At 51.2% G+C, this 22,604-nt stretch overlaps 1 protein-coding gene across 1 annotated transcript in view; it reads right to left on the reverse strand.

The window, feature by feature from the left end:
* Positions 1-22,294, reverse strand: part of MYOM2 (myomesin 2) — a 76,274-nt gene extending 53,980 nt beyond the window's left edge. The window contains exons 1-10 of the mRNA XM_008708847.1: positions 22,188-22,294; positions 20,835-21,011; positions 17,854-17,992; positions 17,545-17,702; positions 16,380-16,472; positions 8,969-9,057; positions 8,842-8,889; positions 6,357-6,521; positions 2,989-3,150; positions 1-15 (exon numbers count right to left, since the gene is read on the reverse strand). The exon at positions 1-15 is cut by the window's left edge and continues 154 nt beyond it. Coding sequence (XP_008707069.1) covers positions 1-15; positions 2,989-3,150; positions 6,357-6,521; positions 8,842-8,889; positions 8,969-9,057; positions 16,380-16,472; positions 17,545-17,702; positions 17,854-17,992; positions 20,835-21,011; positions 22,188-22,294 — 1,153 coding nt within the window. The remainder of the gene's footprint in view (positions 16-2,988; positions 3,151-6,356; positions 6,522-8,841; positions 8,890-8,968; positions 9,058-16,379; positions 16,473-17,544; positions 17,703-17,853; positions 17,993-20,834; positions 21,012-22,187) is intronic.
* Positions 22,295-22,604: the final 310 nt, after the last annotated feature.

Raw genomic sequence — 22,604 nt, forward strand, 5'->3', positions numbered from 1 at the left:
ACATGGGTGGGGGCACTGGAAAGCCTGTTGCCCACTTCTTCAAACTCAGCTTCTATTCCCCGATTCAAGTCCACCCACTGTTTAATCCTCACGTCTAAATGACTTGACTTTTTTGACTATGATGGCTTGGTGACAAGAAATATAAACATATTTATGAGTATTTAAAGTCAAAAACATTCTATCCTCTATAAAATACTCAAGTCTATGATTTTTCATAATTGATTTCAAAATCAAAGGTCACCATCTCTTGATGGTAGGTTGTCTGTCACATAATGTCATGTCCAAAACTGACCGAAGAAATGATGACAATAATGTGTCCTTTTTAACAACTGAGAAATATTACTTTAGACACTTCTACCTTTCAAAATCCTTTGTATATATGAACCACATCTCTATCCATTCATCTGTTGAAGGGCATCTCAGCTCCTACCACAGTTTGGTATCATGGACATTGCTGCTATGAACATTGGGGTGCATGTGCCCCTTCTTTTCACTACATCTGTATCTTTGGGGTAAATACCCAGTAGTGCAATTGCTGGGTCGTAGGGTAGCTCTATTTTTAACTTTCTGAGGAACCTCCATACTGTTTTCCAGAGTGGCTGTACCAACAGACGAATGGATAAAGAAGATGTGATTCATACACACGATGGAATATTACTCAGCCATCAGAAAGGATGACTACCCACCATTTATATCGACATGGATGGAACTGGAGGGGATTATGCTAACTGAAGTAAGTCAATCAGAAAAAGACAATTATCATATGGTTTCACTCATTTGTGGAACATAAGGAATAGCACAGAGGACCATAGGGGAAGGGAAGGAAAGTTGAAGGGAGAGAAACCAGAGAGGGGGACAAACCAAGACAGTCTATGGACCCCAGGAAACAAACTGAGGGTTTCAAAGGGGAGGGGGTTTGGAGGATGGGGTAACAGGGTGATGGGTATTAAGGAGAGCACGTGTTGTAATGAGCACAGGGTGTTATATGCAACTAATGAATCACTGAACACTACATCAAAAACTAATGATGTACTATATGCTGGCTAAATAAATAAATAAATCCTTACAAGATTGAGGACTTAAAATGCCTCTTTTCTGTGAGCTGTGAACAGATATTTGGGTCTGTACTATACTAAATCTTTCATAACCTCCTGGTGAATGTGCTGCAGGTACGTTTGGTTCTCAGATGTTCATTACAGGGGCACAGAAGGCCAGCAGCACTAGTCAGAAAGTGGACACACCAAACCTTTCATTTTCTTATCGGCAGTCTGTACTTACTGGGTAACCGTGACTGTTGTACTGTCTTGTTCGATTTTCCTCAGCATATTAAAAGCTAAGGATTCCTTGACACTGAGCCAAATATTTTCTTTCGCATTCAGAATCCTCAGGAAGTAATCAGGACAGTTAAACTCCCCCATACGTGCATTATTTTCCTCCTGCTACCGGTGCTGAATAAGCAAGCAATCTCAGCTATGTTGTATTTATTGCCTTTTTATGGGGCGAAACCTCTCGCCAGGAGGCATACACACAGAATGGAAAGGTACACTTTAATGCCAACCTAATAAAAATGGTTAAAACTTTGTGGAAGGGTCTAAAACCCCAGCCCTGCAGGTTTATGTTGTTTCGTAGGGGTGGGGAGGATGACTGGATTTGTTTTACATGTGTTCCCTTTTTTTTTAAGTTGTAATATTTCCTGATGATACAACCTTTCTTTTATGCTTTGATCCAACAGTAACAGTTTGGAAACAATAATATGCTGATAGGGTTATTCCAGGCACAGGTAACCTGGAGCCGGCGGGAGGCGTAAAGGCACAGGAAACTGTGAGCAAGGGGTGGGTAAGGCTGGGCGGGCCGTCAGACTGGAGGGCAGCCACCCTTGTGGGCCGCAGGCTCAGGACAGCAGTGCCTGCCAGCTAGAACCAAGTGTTCTGGGTTCTTCAGGGTGGCTCAGCTGGGCCCTGGGAAGGAGGCATCCCTAAGCCAGAGACCGCAAGGGGTCTGGGAGTAGATGCAGGGCAGGGTTCCAGCAGGTGCCCAGAAAAGCCTGGGGGCTGTGAGTATACAAGTGTGGGCCCAGACAGCTGACCCCCAGCTGCTCCACCCTGGAGAAACCCCTCTGAGCCTCCACATCTGCTCTTGAGACAGAATTATAGCACTGGCTTACAAGATTGGTATAAGAGTTTTAGATTATATATACACATGCATGTATGTGTCTCTGTATATGCACAGATATGCACGCTCGTGTGTGTGTGTGTGTGTGTGTGTGTGTGTACATCTAGGTGCATTGTACACACAGGATATACGTAATTTTATCCAGTTCACGGATCCAGTGTCCGTTTTCTACAGCACAGGTATGAAACGCATGCATGCCCGGCACGTACGTGTACAACGTCTAACCCTGCCTGCTATATCATGACTCCAGTTCTCCTTTCCATAAAGTGGGAGTCATGAAGCCCCATGGGAATGCATGAGGAGTAAACGGAGCCGCACACGGACTCCTGCATGTGAAGCTCTTAGCAGATACCAGCCCCCCAGCTGGCATCATAAACACACACTCGCTGAGGTCGGTGGTGGGGGTAACAGCAGTTCTAGCATCGTGGTCTCGCCTCATAAGCAAGCCTGAGGCATGAGGGGGCACCCCTCACTGGCATTCCCTACTCAGACCCCTCTCTGCTCTTGAATTCTCTTCAAAATTAGCAACACAGGCATGTTCATGCTTAGAAGTCATTTTATGAATTCTACCAATTTATCAACAGAGAGATGAAGGTTAGGATTCTGATCTGATTATATCTTCCTTACGTCATGGACTGATTGTCAGACACGTGCTGGCATGCACGCAGGACAGGAACACCGCCATCACCGTCAGGAGGTGTGCAAGGAGGCAGTGAGCCGCCCTGCACACGTGCCTGCTCCGTCCTCCTCTGAGGTCCCGCCATCCTCTCACGCTCGTGCCCTCCCCATGCCGCTTGCACACCTGCAGCCACGTACCTCGGACAAACATGAAGGCGCTGTGCTCGCTGATGCCCCCTCTGGACACAATCCTCAGGGTGTACAGGCCCTCGTCGTCCTTGTTCAGGTGGCTGAAGGACAGGGAGGCCTGGCCTTCTCCGAAGAACATCTTGGTCCACTTGGACTCCTTCAGCAGCACATCTGAAAGAGCGTTCAGTGCAGGACTGCTTCAGAAACCATCAAGGAAATCGGGCCATAAAAGTGGACAAAGGTGCCCTGGGGGTGGGGGGAGGTTTTCGAGCCTGACACAGAGGAAGGAAGCTTCATCCTCAGAATGATCAGAGAGCTGTGTTTTACAAAGGAGCACACACACAACAGCCGATGGCAAGGGAAGAAGCGTCCGCAGGGCAGGACGAAGATCAGTGTCGGGAGGGAGGGAGAGAGCGTGTCTCTGCCTGTGGGGATGGTGGTGGACCAGGGCCCAGCTGCCTGCCCCTGTGCACCCTGCAGGGTCTCACCATGTCCATCGCCATGGTTTTCTGGAGGTAACACGGAAACCCGGGAAGAAACATCCAACGAAAGAAGGAGCAACCACTGTCCCCCTCCTCGTCGGGCAAACACAACCACACGGCTATGTCCATGCTTGGAAAGGACAGGAGAAGCCACCACCTCCTGCCCGTGGGAGCGGCCACATGGCACACAAGTGGGAACATGAGCCAAAAGCCTTCAGGCAGGCGTGCTGTCTGGGCGCCTACACACATTGTGAGAAGGGGCCCCGACGTAGTGAACAGGTGCACGATGGTAACTGCATTCGAGAATTGTTCCTAACGGGAAAAAAATAAATCAACTCCAACACCGAGACCTGGGGCAAATACGGACTACTGTATAATGGGGCACAGTGTCCTCCAGCTAACAGCCACAGGATAATTACCGTTGTGGAGACACAGGTATGGCGTTTTGTTACGTGAAGGACATTTCAAAGTGAAGGTATCTTCCCTGTTTTAAACATACATGCACAGACACAGAGATATATTCTATAGCCGAGTGGTAAGAGTGATTTTTGGTGAACGAAATTATAATTTGGGGTTTTCTGCAATGAAAACCACATGTGTATAAGAAAAAGGAGCTATGTTTATATTTTTAATGTCTCAAACTTGACTGGCAGGCTCGGAAGTACTCTGCCCCATGAAGGACTCTGTGCATAGAGTATTAACTTTTCCTTCACGGTGCCCAAGAGACCAAGCCCACTAATCAGCACTGTGAATAGAAAGTGTCGAAAGTGTCAGAAAAACAGATATTTTAAGGTATTTTATCAGTTTTTCTCTCTTTCCCAGAGGAATTAGCACAGGACCTGATACACAGGTAGGTACAATACAAATATCTTATAACACGATGTAATGCAACATACAATTTTAAAATGTAATACTCCAGGCAGGAACGAGTGAGACAGGACGATGAAGTCATTAATTTGGAGCAGAAAGGGAAGGCTCCCCAGGCTGCAGGCCAGGAGGGGAGTCCTCACTGGGAGCGGAGTCCCAGAGCCTGGATCTTGGACCCCCAGCCCCCACGAGCGTGGGAAGTCAGTCTGATGTTCAAGCTGCCCGGGGCTGTGGTATTTTTGTTAGAGTAGCTGGATGGACTAAGACTCCAGGTTACTCATGGCAGGCTACCGTCCAGGCACCTGCTCTGGGGGACCTGCTCCTCTCTGGCAAAGCTCGTCACATGCTGAAGGAGAAAGGGCTGTTCACAGGAAATGCACAGCACGTGCATAATGTGAGACCCAGGCGCTCAGCTGAATGCAGCTTCAGTCGGAGGGAAGGTCTGGCCCGTTCCCTGAGCAGAGGCCCACCCCACCACTGGCTCCATAACTGTCTCGTGACTTGCCAAATTGGCCTCACGTACAAATCACACCTAAGGTTTTATCATAAGTAACCTCGGTTTTCCTCTCTGATGAGATTCGAGTCCTAATCCATCTTATATTGGGCCCCCAAGTCCACATGCCCTGTTTGCACGGCGCACCTGCCGTGCCTGACAGGGGGTGGCATTCCTTGGATTGACATCACCTGGGGGTGTACCAGTCACCCGGTGGCTCAAAGCACATTAATTCTAAAGACAAAAAAAAAAAAAATCTCCTTGCAATTTAATGTCTAAAAATAAGCCAGAGAGAATGGTCTCTGCTGGTCTCCACTTGAATCCCAGAGCCCGTGAAGATCTGAACATGACTGTGGACGTGGGGCACTTTGCTCAGCTAAGCCTCCTAACTTCCACAAGGATCCAGCTAGACACGGGGAAGAGGCCTGTCGGCAGCTCTGAGCATGTGTGCTCCTCGCACACCTGTTGAGGCCACGTCTCTGGGAATCCAGGCTTTCTAGTCACTAGGAAACGCTCCAATACTGACATCACTATCCTCTGGGAATCCGATGAAAACTCTCCTTGAATCTATTCCATTCTCTCCAGAAAGGGTAAATTAGAATCTTGGAACTTCAGTCAGATCTTATGTCTTAAATTAGAACTGCAGAGGGTAAATTAAGTCTCCCCTGTCATCACAAAGAGTCTCTCCTCCTCGCTAGGCTCCACATTGTCAGCACACGTGGTCAGTGTTGTGTCTTTGGCAAATTGTCACACCCTGTTCTGGGACATTTCTCACACTTTAAAAAGACATTGCTTTATAGTTCTATTTTCCCCCAGCTGGATTATAAATATCTTCTGGGCAGGCTGGAGTATGTTTCTTTATAATAGTTTGCATTGTGTTAGGTCCCAAGTAAATATAAGCAGGACAGTCTCACTGATTCCACAGAAAGCCAGTTTCCTTCAGGAGCCCCCCCCCCCCCAGAGAAGACGAAGGAAAACTCCCTTGCACCGTCCACAAGCACAGGGCAGTGAGGATGGCCCCGCAGAAGGACGCAGGCGGGAGAGGAAGGGGGAGTCTGCACCAGCCCTGCCCCTGGAAGGAGGCCCCCACCTGTCACAGGGAGCTACAACACCATCCCTCTCTCAGACACCTGCTGGAAGAAAAGCATCACACTCAGAACAGAGTCCAACACTCAACAGGCTCTAATAAATGTGAGGGGTTGTTTCAGCCGAGGAAAAACAGGCAGATACAGACACCTCCCTTGCTCTGTTTAATCACTGTGAAGCTATAAAAAATCGTCTATGCCTCATCTAAATTCGGGCATCCCTGTTTCCCTCCCCATGTCCCCGGGGTGAAGGTCAAGGTTCACGGCAGGCCCCAAGTTCCCACTCTCTCTGCTCGCCGTGCAGGCTGCGGCAACCACCGTGCTGGGTGTGAATGCCACACCAGCACTCAAGCTTACCATGCGTTCTCACCCCCAGGACGCCGAGATCAGCAGTGCATGGCGCTCTGAGGAGCGTCCCCGGCTGGGGGGCTGTCCCTGCATGGCACTCACCGTCTCTGTACCACTCGGCACGCGGCTGCACCCTCTTCAGCTCCGGGGTCACCAGCAGAGTGCACTTGAGAGTGACAGTCTCGCCTTCTCTCCTGAAAGTGACCCCAAACTTCTCCAAAAACTGGACGTCGAAGTGCATGTACGGAATCACGGACGAAGGGGGCACTGTGCAGATGAGGGGGACATGGTTAGAGCGGGAGGGGCAGCGGGGTCACGCTCGGCAGACGCACACTTCCCCACGACCACATGCATTCGCGCCCTCGAGAGAGCTGCGTCAGGGAATAAATGTGTGTCCCCAAATCACACGTCAAAGCCCTCGGCCCCAGCGAGAAGGTACTAGGAGGTGGGGTCCTTGGAAGGTGCTGAGGGTTAGCATGAGGTCATGACAATGGGCTCCATGAGGAGACCCGGGCTTTCTGTGTGCAGACGCGGCAAGAAGGTGCCACCTGCACACCAGGAAGAGGGCCTCCCCCACTTGGCCGACACTGTGACCTCTGACTTATCCGAGCTGTGAGAAGTAGACGCCTGTGGTCTGAGCCCCCCGTCTGTGGAGCGTGTCGTAGCAGCGGAGCCGACTGAGCCCCTCCTGAGGGATCAGAAGACCCGTTGTGGAGACGCGGCTCGTCCTCCACGCCAGAGGGTGCAGAGGCACAGGGAGGCCACATGGAGCGCGAATGACGCGCTGAGACCAGAGGGCTGAAATCCAGCCTGTGGGGCTCCGGGAAGGTCACCTGGACTCTGCGCCCGCAGCGTTCTGGTCTTCAGAACGCACGGTGGTGTATGCATCACCCACAACACCCTTTATGCTGTGCACAAAACGAAGTCACTACATCCAGAAGGAGAAAAATTAAGTCTCAAAAATATAATGATTAGTGGGGGGGGGTATATTTCAGGGGAAAATGCCCAGTAAATTTTCAAAAAAAAAAATCAATGATTTAGAAACACCTGCACGCAGGGGAGATTTTTCTAAATAGCTAGGAATTTTCGGAGGTGGTTTCTTCATAGGAGGTCGCAGGGGAGGGGCAGGAGGGAAGGGGGGGTGGAGTTCCATCACCTCCTGATGCCCTTAGCTCCTAAAAATAACCAAGGGTCACCAAAATGTACATCTGAAATGGTTAGTTTTGTGTGATGACAATTGGACTTCGATTTTTAAAAAAATAACTGAATAAAATAGCAAAATAGTCACGTGTGTTGAATACGGGTGGTGAATATGTGGGCATCTATTATGCTGTGATCCATACACTTCGGTACGTTGTAAATACTGCCAAGTTTCTATTTAGACAGAATTGCAACAGGGGAGGGACCCGGGGATGGCTTCTGAGCTCCCTGCCAGCTTCTCCCGCACTTCAGGGCCGTCCACCCAGCAGACTCTGCGCCGTCCATGGATTCCGGGGGCGCCATCAGACACTCCCCAACACACACATTCTCAGGTCACCCCTCCTCCCCACCCTGTGTGGCCCTGAACTTGTCCTGTTCGCCCACCCATGGTCTTGCACAACCCCAGGTGTCGGGCACACGACAATCCAACACAACTGACACAGAAATGACCAAAAGCCAATGACACCCAGGTGTGCAGCGGCTGCCAGAAAGGCTTTCCCCTCAGGCACTGCTTCCGTCAGGTCTTCCCTCAGCCACACCTGACCTGACCTGTAGCATCCGGACCCCAGATTATGACACAGTCAATGCTGCTGTTGGAGTACACAGCTGTTCTTCTGGGAGGACAGGTCAATCCTGAACCTCATTCCCAAACCATGGAAGAGCCGCAGTGAGTGGGTTTACCATGTCCTGGTCCTAGAGAGACTACAGGCACGGCTGCCTTTGCCACGCTCACCAGACTCGGGTCAGCCCGGCTTCCCTGCCTGCTAGCTGCAGAGACACCCGACCACCCCATGACAGGCCACCGCAGGTCACCCTGGAAACAGGGCCCGGGCGGGTGGCATATGGCTCCCCAGCACCACGGAGCAGCCGGCAGCCCTGCACACACACTCACAGTGCAGAGAAGGAACACTTTGGGGGGGGGGTGTACATAAGACAGTGGGGTACAGAGGAGTCACATATGCGGCGGGCATATCACACACATCAGGAAGAGAGCGGTCAACCCTCTAGAGGCCGGCTGGAGCCAGCTTCAGAGCAAACATCCGCTTCACATCCTCGTCCTGATCTACGTGGCTGCTTGCTCTAAACGGGCATGGAGGTTCGGGTGGCGGCAGGACGCTGTGACAGGAGCCGGCATTCCAGTCACGTTTTCCCCCCAGTTCAAAAATGTAATGTCCCCCAATTTCTCCAGTGTCTTAAAATTCCACCTGGCCCCACAGAACGACACAGGAACAGACTGTCCACAAACTAACACTGCCAGGAAAGACTTGGAAGAGCCCTTGAAATATGATTTTAAAAAAAGATTTGACCCTTGGAAAATACTTTTTTTGTAATCACATGCTATGTCACTACACATTTTTCTGCACACAAAGGAAAACTATTGACTTACATCCAATTGGGAGTCCCACCGAATGCCATGGCTCGTCTCCGTGGAACCCTGCAAGAGAACCAGGTGAAGGGCACGGACAGAAGCAGAAGGCGTGAGGCGTACCGCCCACCCCAGGAGGACGACTCACTTCTCACCACCACGGCAGCGTTGGTCGACACCTGCCCGTACCCATTCGTGGCCACCGCCGAGTACGTCGCTGTATCGTCAAAGTTTGCCCTTGGAGAGAGAAAGCAAGGCGGCATCCTAAATGCACTGTGGGACTGCTCTGGAAGCCAGTGGCCCAGACTCGAACACGAGCGTTCCTCGAAAGCCACTCGTGTGACCTAGATCCTTTGTTCATGAGTGATTTAAGAACAATGCCAGCTCTATCCTCGGAACAAGGTATTAATTATAGACACGACGAGGTCTGGCTCCAGAGCGTGGCTTGCCTTTGTCTTTGAGGGAAACCGTACATATGGGCACTTCATCCTCAAGGGGAAGTCTCTCCTCCCCGCTAGTTACATTTTTCTATCTGGGTAGAATTCGTGGCTTTATCTTGCCAGTGGGAAGCCTCCGCTGACCTCAACCTCCAGGAAAATCCACTCAACCTCCCTCCCTACTAGGAATATCCATGTGTATGGGAGATTATGCCCCAAACCCCAAAACTACATGCTCACCCATTTATGAAGCAGCCACCCCAGGGTGTTCTGAAGGTGTCTGAACTGAACCGTTAAGGAGTCGCAGGGAGGGTGCGTGTCCACCCCAGAAAGAACAATGACCAGCAACCACCAGACCCCAGAGTCTCCAGGGTGGAGCTCCTCTGCACCGCCCTAAATCGATCTTACAAAAGTTGAAGCTTATTTTCTTGGCTGTGAACTATGTTACCCCCAGAACCCAGAAAATGCCCCTGGGGCTGTAAGGAGGAGGAGCTGGTGTCTGCTAAGCATTTACTAAATGCCGGGCGCTCTGCTGGTTGCTTCTACTTTGGCGTCTTGCGTAAGAGCCTCCGGCGCCCCAGAAAACACACACCACTATGTATTAATGTGAGAAAGTCGACACTTGAAGACGTGGGTAAACAAGGTCCATGTGACTCCAGGATCTGCGCTCTTTCCGGCAGCTTCCGCCACCTGTCTGAGAAGTGGGCATCAGGACCGTGATATTAATCTGGGGAGAGAAATTACACACAAAATCCCACTCGCAAGAAAAAAAGAAAACGTTGACTCCAGTCTTACTTTTAAAATGCGTCAAGGAGCCAATGCCCCAGAGATAAACCCGTTCTTGGGAGCTCATCAGTAACCTGATTTTCTTCCCTATTCCACTTGGAGCTGAAACTACTTCCTTTGACCAAAAAGCATGCAGTGTCTCCAATAACAGGGAGAGGGAGCTTCAGAGTGCCGCGCTCTCTGCTAAGAACTCCATCCCTTCCTCCGCAAAACTCATGAGAGACCATGCCGCCTGCCTCCTCTCACTGCCACCGCTCCAGGGAGCTGCACAGACAGACCGCCGCACAGATGGAGCACCGCACAGACGGAGCACTGCACAGACAGAGCGCCGCCCGTGGGGCTGTTCAAACCACGCACCGTCTCTAGGTTCACCGTGTAGCCGCTCGAGCCCAACTACAAAGCCTATCAACGAATCTGCAGATCTAGGCTGGACTCATTAGGAGCTGCTTGCCCCACACTTTACAGACTCACTGCAGGTGCAGCCAGATCCCTGGGCAACAGGGACATGGAGTAAAACACATAACCCTCCCATGTCACAGGGGCTTTCTCCCCCCATAAGCACTACCATTCTGCGCCAGCACACGCATGCCCTCCGCTGCACACAGACCGTTGGGGTGGCTGGGGCTGGGGGTTTACACGGAAGGTACGATTACTTCTCTTCCCTACCCTTAGGCATTGCTCGAATTATTATTTTTTTTTTTTTGCGTTTGTGTGATTTCTTCTAAACAATGAAACCATCACATTTTCATTAATTCATTCTGCAAACAGGAAGGTACCCTTCTTCTGGGATTAGCCCCACACCTTTCTCTACAGCCAGCAACCCCCTGGCTGTATCACAACAGGTGAGAAGAGGGAGAGCTGGGCACAGCTGGGAGCATCACCCGGCTGGGGCCACATGCAGAGAAACACAGCGCTCTGTAAAACCACTTGATCCACATCTCCTGACCTGGAGCCTGACTGCAAACACACAGGGCCTCCAGTCTTAGGAGGAGCAATGCGCCCAACTTGTTCACGGACCACAGCAAGCGGGGCTGGTCCAGCCCAGGAGGCGACCCCGCTGGGCTATGGCACTGTCCCCTGTTCCCAGCCGACCCATGTCGCTACCCATTCCCGAGGGAGGAGGCTCCTACTGCTGCACGCTCCGCGAGTCCTCAGAGTGTGTAGAGATCTCACTGGCGCTGCCAGATCGAGCACCATATTTTTCTCATTGTCTTCCTGACCCCTCTGCCACAAACCCTTCAGGGTCGGGTCAGTACCAGCGGTTCTCAAACTGTGCCCCAGTTTCCAAACTGAATCTCCCAATTTCTTCTTCGGTTTGTATTTTAGCAGTTTTCAGAAGTGCAACAAAAGCACATGCTCCATGAACGGCTGCTGGGAGCCCTGGGAGATGGCAGCGTGGGCCCCGCTCCCACGTCAGCTCTGTGACTCGGCTACACCTGGCTGATGAGCCTCACCCGCGGACTTCATAATAAATAAACGTGTCTATCTTAAACCTCTATCAAGCACCTACTCTTTGCTTGGGTGCCTCTGTTAATTAAATAAAACGGTGTATTTGAAAACGTTTTGTAATGTATAGAACCATCTTTATCTTGTATATTATTAATTAGAATATATTAGCCGAACTCCTGGACCAAACTTCAAAGAAGCATCCTTTTCTCCCCTTGACTAAGGCCCTCTCCTCTGCCTCCATAGTCCAACAAAACAGCACAGACCTCCAGTGTGCTGAGAATGGCCGCTGATTGCTCTCTCGTCGTCCCACGGGTGGAACAGCGGGAAGGCACAGAGGAAGGGAGTAAACCAAGTAGGGCCAGAGAGGAGAAGTAAGGGACAGGAGTCCCATGGAGAGGGCGAAGCAGCCCACCTACACAGCAGCATCTCCCACGAGATCTTGAGCTGGTTTTCCAGTTGAGAATAAGATACGGAGGAGAACCACCTAACACATTAGCACTGACAAGCTCGTCAAGGGACCGATTAGCACGTAGTACTTAGCAGGAGGGATGAGGCTGGGGAGAAGGAAGCCTGCACTTAGGAGCTGGACCGTCCTACCGTGTGTGGATGCGTGCATGTGTGTTTATCCAGAAAAGGATCCACGGCGTCCTCTGGGGTGTAAGGAAGTGTATTCAGACCCACTGCTTTACTGCAATGGTCCCCATGTGTCCCCGTGCCCCATGGAGGGAGTAAAGACAATCTGCTGGATGTGAAGGTGTGAGTACTTGCTTCTGGGATATTTACTCTTATCTCATTGTTTCTGCATTTCTCCTTTGCAAATGTTTCCTATTGCACAAACTACACCGGGACACACACAGGTGATAAGCAAGCATGCCTGTCTGGACTCGGGGCCGGGCTCCCCTGTGCTGCCCTGAGCCAGTGCCACGTGCAGGCTGCAGGGAGGACGGGACCCGGGGCGGGCGCAGCATAAAAGCGAAGAGGTGGACAGGCCAGGCATGCGGATTTTGAGGAGACCGTGCCCTACTCCAAATTTTGTCCACGGGTAATCTGGGGACCCATATGCCTTCCCACACCCCAGCAGGACTCTGTTCCTCTGTCCTCCCCAAGGCCACAGCAAGAGGCAGCACCCGGCCAGCCACTAGAGCCTGCTTCTGGCCCACCCATCCTGCTGTGAGAAATTGTGAGCACGTGGTAAGAGGCAGAGGATTTTATGTTCTGTTTGGACGGGTTCCCAGAATAGACAAGAGGTCTCAATCTTTACAAACTTCCGTGGGGCACTTGTGCATCTCCAAGTCTCCAAGTGTCCCCAGAGCAACTGCATGGAGATAGTCATGCCATCTGACCTCCTTTCAGGAGGGTAATCGGACAAATGCTTATATCACCCATAACCTGTCCTGGGGACTCGGGCCCAGTGTCCTTCCGCTGGAAGCGGTGTCCACACTGGATTTACAATTTAACTCAAATTAGAATTTGTATATGGAAGTCTAAACTAAAGTGCCCAGGAGGTCAGCCCAGAAGCAGTGCGGGGGGGAGCCGCAGGGAGGGGGCAGGGGTGGTGCTGGAAACAACACATGTGAGGGCGTTCTTTGTGCTTTCATGAAAACATGAGAGCAGCATTAAAATTCTGCGAAGAAACAGAATTCACATTATGAGTCTCCAGGGAAAATCTTACGAGCATATAAAATCGTGTCGATTACAGTCTAAATTCAAACAGCACCAAAGGGTCAGAAGCACTTGAAGAATTCAGGCAGTGGCCAGAGAGTATTCATAGGAGTAAGCGTCACCCAAGCACCCGAAGGGACAGCTCCCTCCCTCCCTAGGAGCCGGCACATTCCATTGCACTCAAAAACGGCCATGGATCAAATGACGGCAACTCAGCAGTTTGGTATGAACAGCTGAGCCTGTGGAGATGGCGGGCTCCCCCTTTGCTCTTCAGCTGGGACAGGGTCCCCAGGCAGACAGCAGTGCTGGACAAGTCCCTCTCCGCAAAAGTCCAAGTGTATCTGAGGGGGGTCTTGGGCTGCTGAGCAGGGAACGACAGCGTCCCGGGCTTCAGTCTGCAAACTTACAACTGACAGACTCACAGGTTTATCAGTCTGCTGGGTTCAAAGCCAGTATTATCCCCAGGATAAGAGAAGTTTCATACTTGAGAACAGGAAACGGTTTTCCCTTGTAAATGCAGTTATTAACTCAGAAGCAAGCTGGCTGAAGCCTCAGGCTGACCCAGGGACCCCTAAGCGGCCACGGTGCACCCCGGTTAGAGAAGAGACAGCCCTGAACACATGCACATTCGCCACAATGAGGGCAAATGTTCTCCTTCTACACAGTGTGGCTTTCTGGCTACTGAAATGGTCACAAAGTTTGGAAATCGAAGGAGAGAACATTATTCTCTGAGAATTGCGGCAAGGGGCCAGCACGTCCCAATCCCACAGTGAGAAGACCCCAACCCTCTGCACAAGCGTGCCCGCAGACCCGCAGCCCACAGCCTGCCTCATCCCAGTGGCACCCCTTCCCACCAATACCCCACGTCCAATCATCCCACCTCCCACTGGTCTCCCTCCAGCACCCGCGTAGAACCCGTGCCCACCTCACCAGCCCAGCCCGCCACCAACAGGTCCCCACTCCCCACGCCCAGTACTGCGGCCTCCTGATTTACTATATAATTCACTTTTTTATTATGCTTACTATTCACCTCCTTATGCCAGATTGTAAGACCTCAAAGAAGAGGACCTTGGTTTTGGTGCTGTATCCCAAGCATCTGGACCAGTGCCTGGCATACAGTAGGTTCTCAATAAACAGCACCAGAAAGCCCAGAAGGCCAGGCCCTCCAGCTTCTTGAAAGAGCCTCAAATTTACCTGGGAAACCAGGGTAATGACTTGTCACAAATTTTCATCTTAATTACAACTTTCTAACACCTGTTCTGAGTAATCTGTAGGTGGAGTGCTGGTTCTCGTGATGGGGAACCTGCCAGGCCTCCTCCAGAGGCTCATCCGAGGTCTTGTCTGACTGATGAGGAGGCCGGCCGCGTGAGGAGCAGGGAGGCTGCAGAGCCTGGAGCTGGCAGCTGGCGGGCGCCCCCTGCAGGTGTGCTCCTGGGAGGGGCTCAAGCCTGGGCTCCCACCCCAAGTCCAAAGTTGGGAAACAGAAGGAGGGAGAAAACAGGCAGGAGGCAGAGGAAGAACCAGCAAGCACAAGGCAGAAAAGCGAAGAAATGTGGTAAAACCATCCTCCCGCAGGGTGGAAAGGGGGAGCTGGCGGACTTCCTCCTGGAAGGGTTAGGCTCCTCTGAACCTCAGCCCTGGGCCTTGTCCTCATGTGCAGGAACACTGCTGAGTCAGCTCAGGGGGGACCACCACCCCGTGTCTGAGCAGGCACCTCACCACCCCCTCCCCAAATGAATCCCATCACCTGGCCCGCCTTCAGCAAGAAGCCTGCAAGGTTGGTCTGGCAGAGCCCCCACCCCCTGACACTTCCTCCCCATGATTTCCCTGCGTGCCCCACCTGCTCCTGGGGTGCACACCACACTTCCCTTCTAGTGTGCCGGCCTGAGCCTCATGCAGTGGTCATGCAGATGGAGCACATCGGAGTAATCTTTTCTTCAACAGAACCAATGTATAAAATCTCTTAATAAAGAAGGAAAGAATCCTCTCCGTCGAAGAATGCATCAGGGAGAAGGTTCCGTGATGAACGCTCTGTCGTACTAACCTGTGACTTCTCCAAGTCACCTTGGGGATTATTTCAGTGGGACTATTTTACTGACAATTATATTATTTTACTTCTAAGTAAACTGAGCCTAATGATGTGGTCGCTCTACAAGTTAGTAATAATAAAGTTATATATTCCAATGTCTTACTGATTTTTTGCATTTATATTAGTATCCCTCATGTTTTCCTGGAAAGGACTTGATATAACTTACTACATACATACTCACTGCATGTTTATGTAACATACAAAAATATATATGGTCTTATTTTGTCTTCATGATCGTTCCCACTAACCAACAGAAAAGATAAAATTTTTATCATCTTTCTCTTGATAATGATTTTCAGATAAAAGCATTACAGTTCAGGAAAAGTTAATGACCCCTCCAAAGTCACAAGGTACACGGGAGATCGGGGCTCCAAACCCAGGTCTCTGGTTGTGGTCGCTAATTACAGTGCAGTAAGGAGCCCCATTTACCTGTGAGTTTAACAGTTGGGCCATGGGAAAATGGCATGATACACTGTGAGGAAAGGTGGATTGCACCATGTTAAGATCTTCTTATAAAATAAAATCTATGTGTACCCAGAAGCAGAAAAAGAAAGGCAGAATCTCACTTTTGAAAAAAAAATCTAGGTGTGTGCGTGTGTACGTGTGCCATGTAAGAAAAATGAAATGCTATCTGTACATCAAAATACTGATGCTGTGGGAAATACGAATGAGTTTTATTTTATTTTCCTCCTCCGTATTCTACATTTGTTCAATTTATGAGAAAATGATTGAAGTTATATCTCTTTAAAGAGCCGGGGTTTAGTTAGGGACCGGTCCCCAAACCTGGCACGCAACATGGCCCCTTGCTGGGCAGGTGTGGGGGAGTCTTCTGCATCCATGGTCACCTGCACACCTGAACGCCACTGTCTGTCCTTAAACCAGCTATTCTCTTTGCTCCCAGAGCGGGAGCCTCGACAGAGCTGCAGGTTTGTCTCCTGGGGGCCCGACACCAAGGACAGCAGGCTTCCGGAAGCTTCTCCCACAGATTAAGTCAGAAATACCACTGAAGTCCCATGGCATAGACACGAATGTGGTGAGCCCTGACCTCCCATTTCTAACTACGATGTCTCTCCTGTGTTTGGATCGCTATTTGAAGCAGGTGTCCCAGGGCGCCCGCCATGCCCCCGACACCTTACCTGTTGATCTCCAGCGTGTGCACGCCGTACTTGCTCTCGATTCGGTACTTGCCCGGCTCTCCTGCTTGGCAGATCAAACTACCATTTTTATACCTGCAGGAGGGAAACACTTACGTCAGTGCAAAGGCAGAGTGGCATCTGCACTTTGTCCCAGCCTTCTTCACAGCCCCTCGGGATGCTATCGCCCTGCGTCTGCAAACTCCACTTCCCAGGACCTTGGTCGGTGGGCACAGCGGAGCAGCTAGGGGAGTGACCCAGGGCCCATGTCTGTCTGTCCGCTTAGGAGAGAGCAGCTCCTGCAGAATTCGGCCTATCTGGGCCATCCTCAACGTGCGACAGAGAGTGCCACAGGTGCCCTTGGACTTCATGAGGAATTTGGGATAATCATTCCCTAAGGAAAGAATGTTGCCATTGTTAGCTGGGTCCCAGGCCAGCCTCTCTGGAGAGTTCCACGGGATCCTGACTGCATTGAAGCTGGCCTCCACACCCCACCCAGGACAGCAGGACCTCATCTCCCTGAGACCGGAAGTCAGTGGGTCTCTGCCTCCACCACCTGCCTGGCAAACAGCACAGGACCAGGTGCTAGTTTTCTGAGCTGGGCTGAGCGCCCCAGTCAGGTTACAAGTAAAATGTGTATGGTTTTTGCAGCAGGCTACAAACTTGGGGAATGTCATTATCACTTCCAGCAAGTGGGAAACAAACATAGGTCTGCAACAGATGGAGAAACACAAGGGTCTGTGGGGCCTGGAGACTTGATTCTTGACATCACCAGGTGCGATCGACCACAGCACTGCACACGGCCCCACCGCCGTGCTGTTTGGGTCTCCACCCGTGAGTCTTCCAAGAATTGAAAGCAGAGCCACTCACGTAAACACAGATTATCTGAAGGAACTTACTCTTAATTAAAAATCCTCCAAAAACTCAGTTGAGTCAATTTCACTAAAACAAAAGCGCAGGCATGGTATTTACAGTGGACCATTGTGAGTATTTATAAATGTATGTCCCGTGGAGTTTCACACAAGGTGGGCAATGGAATGGGTGTGTACCACGCGTTCCCTTCACGTGGCTCTTCTTCCTCTCCACGTTGGCGCCAACTGTTACCAGACCCTTAAGAGAGTGCGGCACGACCCGCCTCTGACCTGGGGGCAGGAAACCCTGCACTCACCACTGCACTACAGGGGTGGGGAACCCTTGCACGGTGAAGCACAGTTTCACAGACATCCTCTCCCAGACGGTGTGAGACCTCAGGCGCACCAGGATCTCGGGGGCCCGGCGCATCCGCTCCAAGTACGAGTGCCTGTCCCCAGCCAGCTTGTCCTCCACCTGCCCCAGGAAGCAAGGACAGGTCAGTGCACTGCAGGAAGGGGGCTCAGCACGGGCAGGCAAGGCTCTCTGCCGACAGGCCATACACACGTCACGCAGATGACCCACGACCAGACCCATGCCTCACAAGGAACCCCAGGGGTCCTCCTACCATCTCCTGAATGGTGTATTTGTCCAGCTTATCCTGAGCCTGTGAGCGCGCCACGTGCACGTTTTCCTCCATCTCAGCCAGCTCCCGGAGGAAACGCTCCCGCTTGGCTTCCCCATAAGCCGCCACCAGAGACTGGTACCTGCCGGGGAGAAAAAGTGACGTTACTCTCACAACATGCAGAAAGGTTGAGTGGCCATGGAAGGTCTGGAGACCACATGTGCTCTCCCCCAGGATTTTCTCAAGTGGGGTGCAAGAAGAGGAATGGAGAAACACTGTTTCTGCTTTTTTTTTCTTTTTAATTTATTTATTTATTTGTCAGAGTGGAAGAGAGAACATGAGCACAATCAGGGGAGTGGCAGGCAGAGGCAGAGGGAGAAGCAGGCTCCCGGCTGAGCAGGGAGCCCAGCATGGGGCTCAATCCCAGAACCCAGGGATCGTGACCTGAGCCGAAGGCAGACGCTTCACCCACTGAGTCTCCCAGGGGCCCCTCTGCTTATATTTATCTCTTTCTTTCAAGACCACGGTCTGGCTAGTGAGCTAATACCATACATAAAGCGGCTGTAAGAAGGGCAGGTGTACGACTCGTAAATAAAGCAGTTACGGGAGAAGATGCACCAGCCCTCCTTTTACCAAGAGAAGCACACAGTCAGCAACATTCAGAAGCCCATGTTCTTTGGCGGGTTGCTGCGAGCAGCCACATGCCCGTGATGGGGCCACTTCTGGCCCCATCACACTGGAAGGGCTGGCAGGGCCACCGCATGCGTGGAGCACAATGAACAATTACAGAAACGGACGCAGAGTCACAAAGGGAGTCTGAGGTCCCTAAAAATGGACTCATTTACACCTCTGGACCCCATGACAACTCACACGTGGCTGGTGCTCAGTAAAGACTGTAACCAGAGCAACTCACTCCGCTTTCTCAGGACGCCATCTCCCCATCGATAAGGCAAGGAGCTTGGCCGCCCGGGGTTCTGACACCCAGTGCTTAGGCGCTGCTGGGCTGGCGGCTGAATAAAGCCAGGCCAACACAGACAATGTCAGGAGAGCTGAGCCCCCTGTGTGCGCTTTCTTCTGCACCGCGCTCATAAAACCCGCCTCTTTTCCTGGGGAGGCTGTGTTTCTGAATGAACATAGGGCTGCATTAAAGCCTCCTGAATCAACAAATGTAGATACAAAGTAAGTCTGTGTTTCAGAAGAATAAAAAGGATTCAATAAAAAATTCAGCTTTCTGATTTGTAAGAGTCGAGAATGAGGTGCCGTCGGTCTGGCCCGAGTGCCGTCTTTGTGAGCCCAGAACCATCCGGCCCATGGCCACGCCCACCCCGGGCCCTCTCCTGCAGAAGGTCACCCATCACACACTGATGCTTAGTGACGCGCCCCACGTTCAGCCCAGGCATGACGCATGGAGGCCTGTCTTTCCCTAGGACAGAAGGAAAGGCATCAAAGGGGTATTTCTAATCTGCTGTATCCTCCAGAAGGCCATGCTGAGATCCTCAGAGCATGCCAATGCCTCCTTGGTTTTTATTTTATACGAAGACATAGCAGTGATTCAAACCGATGCACCCACGATTCATCTTTCAAGAAGGACGGGTTTGTCCCATACGTGGAACTAGCATCTGCCTCAGTAGGGGAGAAACAAAACGGGGCAGAGCGACACAGGCAATCACCCACATACATGCTGGGGGTCAACTGACTACTTCAGGAGAGGAGCCTCGTGTCTCAGAAAGACTTCCAACAACGGGGATTGTCCCAAAAGTCATTACTGCCAAAACCACGTGAACCATGGTAACCTACTCCCTGACTCCTCCAGTTAATGCAAAATTACTTTCCCCCTTTCACTCCCATGGAAATCGAGGGATAGAAATTTCTGTGACATGTTCAAGGTCCACAAGGATAATTAATAAAATTGTAAAGGTCTAGACTTCTCACTCCCCACACCCACACCCTAGATAAAGATAAAACCATTTTTTAAGTAGTCCAATAGCAGAAAATCCAGATTTGGGTAATGTGTACATTTTGAAGTGATTCTCTCACAAAAGAAATCCTCACTTTACCATAAAATTTACATGGCAAAATGCTCATGAGGCATTTAAAAGATCATTCAAAGTGAGCAAAGAAAGCCTGATCTTTTCCGCTGCCCATTTTTGCTACACAGATCCCTTCATTGTAGTGCAGGGTTCAAAATGAAACATGTTTGCCAGATTCTCATTGTCTTCTTCAGGTTGTAAATGATCAGACTAAGGAGAAAGTTTTCTAGAAATAGTTGGGGGAGGTGAGGGACAAAATAGAGCAGGTATAACAGCTTGATGAGATGCTTCACTATTTTGTTCTTGTAAAATCACCACCTGTTTCTCTGTGATCTGGAAATAATTTGAAGACTGACGTCCTCGTTAATCCATGTCATTCCTGGGACATTTTCCTCCATGAGCTGAGTCCCCTGCAATGCGGGGCACAGCCGTGTGCAGAACCGTCACAATGTTTCCACTCAGACACCCGCTGGAAATGCTGGCGCCTCTCTGGGAGATCACCTTGTCGGGAGTCAACAGCCTCAGTCAAAGAGGCTGTCAGTGGAAACTCGACATGAACTTCAACCTGTCAGGTGGGGGCACTTTCATGGGAGAAGCCTGTTCTGTGCGGAAAGTGGTGGGAGCGGTGTGGAACAGGACAGAGCACGGACACGGGATGCCACCACGTGCCTGGCCCCGTGGGCAGCTTCTGTTGTGCAGAATGAGCCGGAAAACGCCCGGCACGGTTGTCCTGTAGGACTCACGGAGATAGAGGCGGGCGAGAACGAGCCGGACATCGCACAGCGGCAGCTGATCGCCTTCTCGAGAAGCAAGCGTGACCCTCCTGGTTCTCGGGTGTATTCTCTGCTAACAGCCTGTCCCCGTCCTTTCTGTGGCCGCAGACCCTCCCCGGAGCCCCCGCTGCGGGGCTGCGACGCCACAGTGCTAGGCGCAGGAGGGGGGACGGTGCATTACCTCTTTTTCCTCTCGTGCTCCTCCTCTTCCACCGCGTCGGTGCTCAGTCTCTTTGCGCAGATACTGCAGGTCGTCCCTCCAAATGCCGCCTGGCCGGACGCTCTCTGGGAAGACGACTTCTGGGAGAAAGACTTCTGAGAGAAAGACTTCTGAGAAGATGAGCGGGTGGAGGCGCGCCTGGATGGACACGGAAACAATCAGATGCGTTGGAGGGGTGTGCGAATTCATCCTAACAAGCTGCACGCCCTTTCTCCTGCATGCAAGTCAGCCTTGAACCGTGCAGGCACACGAGCACGAATGAGCATGTGCACACATGTGCAGGCACACATGTACCTGCCTTTCTGAGCACGCCAGCACGTGTATGCACATATACACATGCATGCTCACATACGTGTGCACACACAGAGAAACCTACGTCCCTGCGCAGGCACAGCCCCCATCTGCACAGGCGCGTCCTCAGAGGGGCGCCTTCACACTACCCTTGCCCATTTTCCATCCGTGCCCGCGAGTGCCTCCTGCCGCAGTTTTGGCCTAACGCCACGATTATATATATCTGAAGGGATTTGGAGCTCCCAGAGGCTACTGGGAGGGCTGTGGCTCTGCGGCTGTTACGGGGATGGCAACAGAACACAAGGGCCATAGGCAGGTCTAAATATAGGGTGCTGGTGACACGCACACACTCCAGAGGCCAGGGCACGGCACACCCACACTGTCTTCCATTGGTCAGCATGGCCATCTCCTGGGCCCCGGAGACCTCGGACGTCTGCGCCCAGGCACGTGTGGCACGTCCCCGAGGACACTATGCTCCAGAACTGGCTCAAGATCTGTGCCTTCGCACCAGCCCCTGAGGCAGGGAATACATTTCCCTTTTTGCTTCATTTATTATTATTACAGCAAAACTACTGATATCAGCCTCCATGTGATCTTTACTTTGCCCCTCTGAGCTTCTCTCCCACTGACATTCTTCCCATTGCCCCTTCTCGCTTCCCTTCTGTGTTGGTGACTTTTCAGATCCTAGTTCTGCAAGATATGTGAAGAGGAGCAAAGTCAAGGACCACTTACTAAAAAGTCTCTGCCTTCATAATCTAAACGAGGGGCTCAGAGCCAGTCTACCAGGATTCACAGGGATCCACCAGGATCCACCAGGATCCACGAGGATCCCAGCAGTGCTCCACACGGAGTTTGCTGTGCAGCCAGGAGAGCCGAATTCCCCCTCCAGTGCGAGGAGCATGCCATCCCTGACCCTCCCCAAACCAGTTCATGTCCAGGGTGCGGGGGACTGGATAAAGCTTCTTTAATGCCAGACACCCACAATCAAAGCTCTACCAGTCCAACCCCAGAATTTCAACTTACTTTTTTGCAGCATACTCATCCAGAAGGTACCTTGTCTGAACATTGCGGTATGACTGGTCATAGTGTTTGTGTCGCTTTTGGTAGAAGGGCACTGCAACAAGCGACATCTTCGTGTGCACCTACGAGCAAAGAATGTGTCAAACAGCACTGAGCTCCTTCTCAAATGCAGTCCTGCTCCCGCGATTTCTACACCAGAACTTCCAGTTGTTCCGAAGAAGAAAATCACCTTCAATTAGTAACATTCATTCAGGGAAGGGAGGATGGAAGAAATATTGTATAAGTGAAAATAATCTTGGGCTACAAGTCTGGATGCCTAGTAGGTTCCCTGGGACTGGATATCCTGTTTTGTTTGCTTCTATGAAAATCAGAAGACTGACTATGTTTCTTTTAATTGTGAGTTCAACAAATATTTATAGA

This window comes from Ursus maritimus, unplaced genomic scaffold (genome assembly GCF_017311325.1).
Source record: "Ursus maritimus isolate PB19 unplaced genomic scaffold, ASM1731132v1 scaffold_28, whole genome shotgun sequence".
Taxonomy (NCBI): domain Eukaryota; kingdom Metazoa; phylum Chordata; class Mammalia; order Carnivora; family Ursidae; genus Ursus; species Ursus maritimus.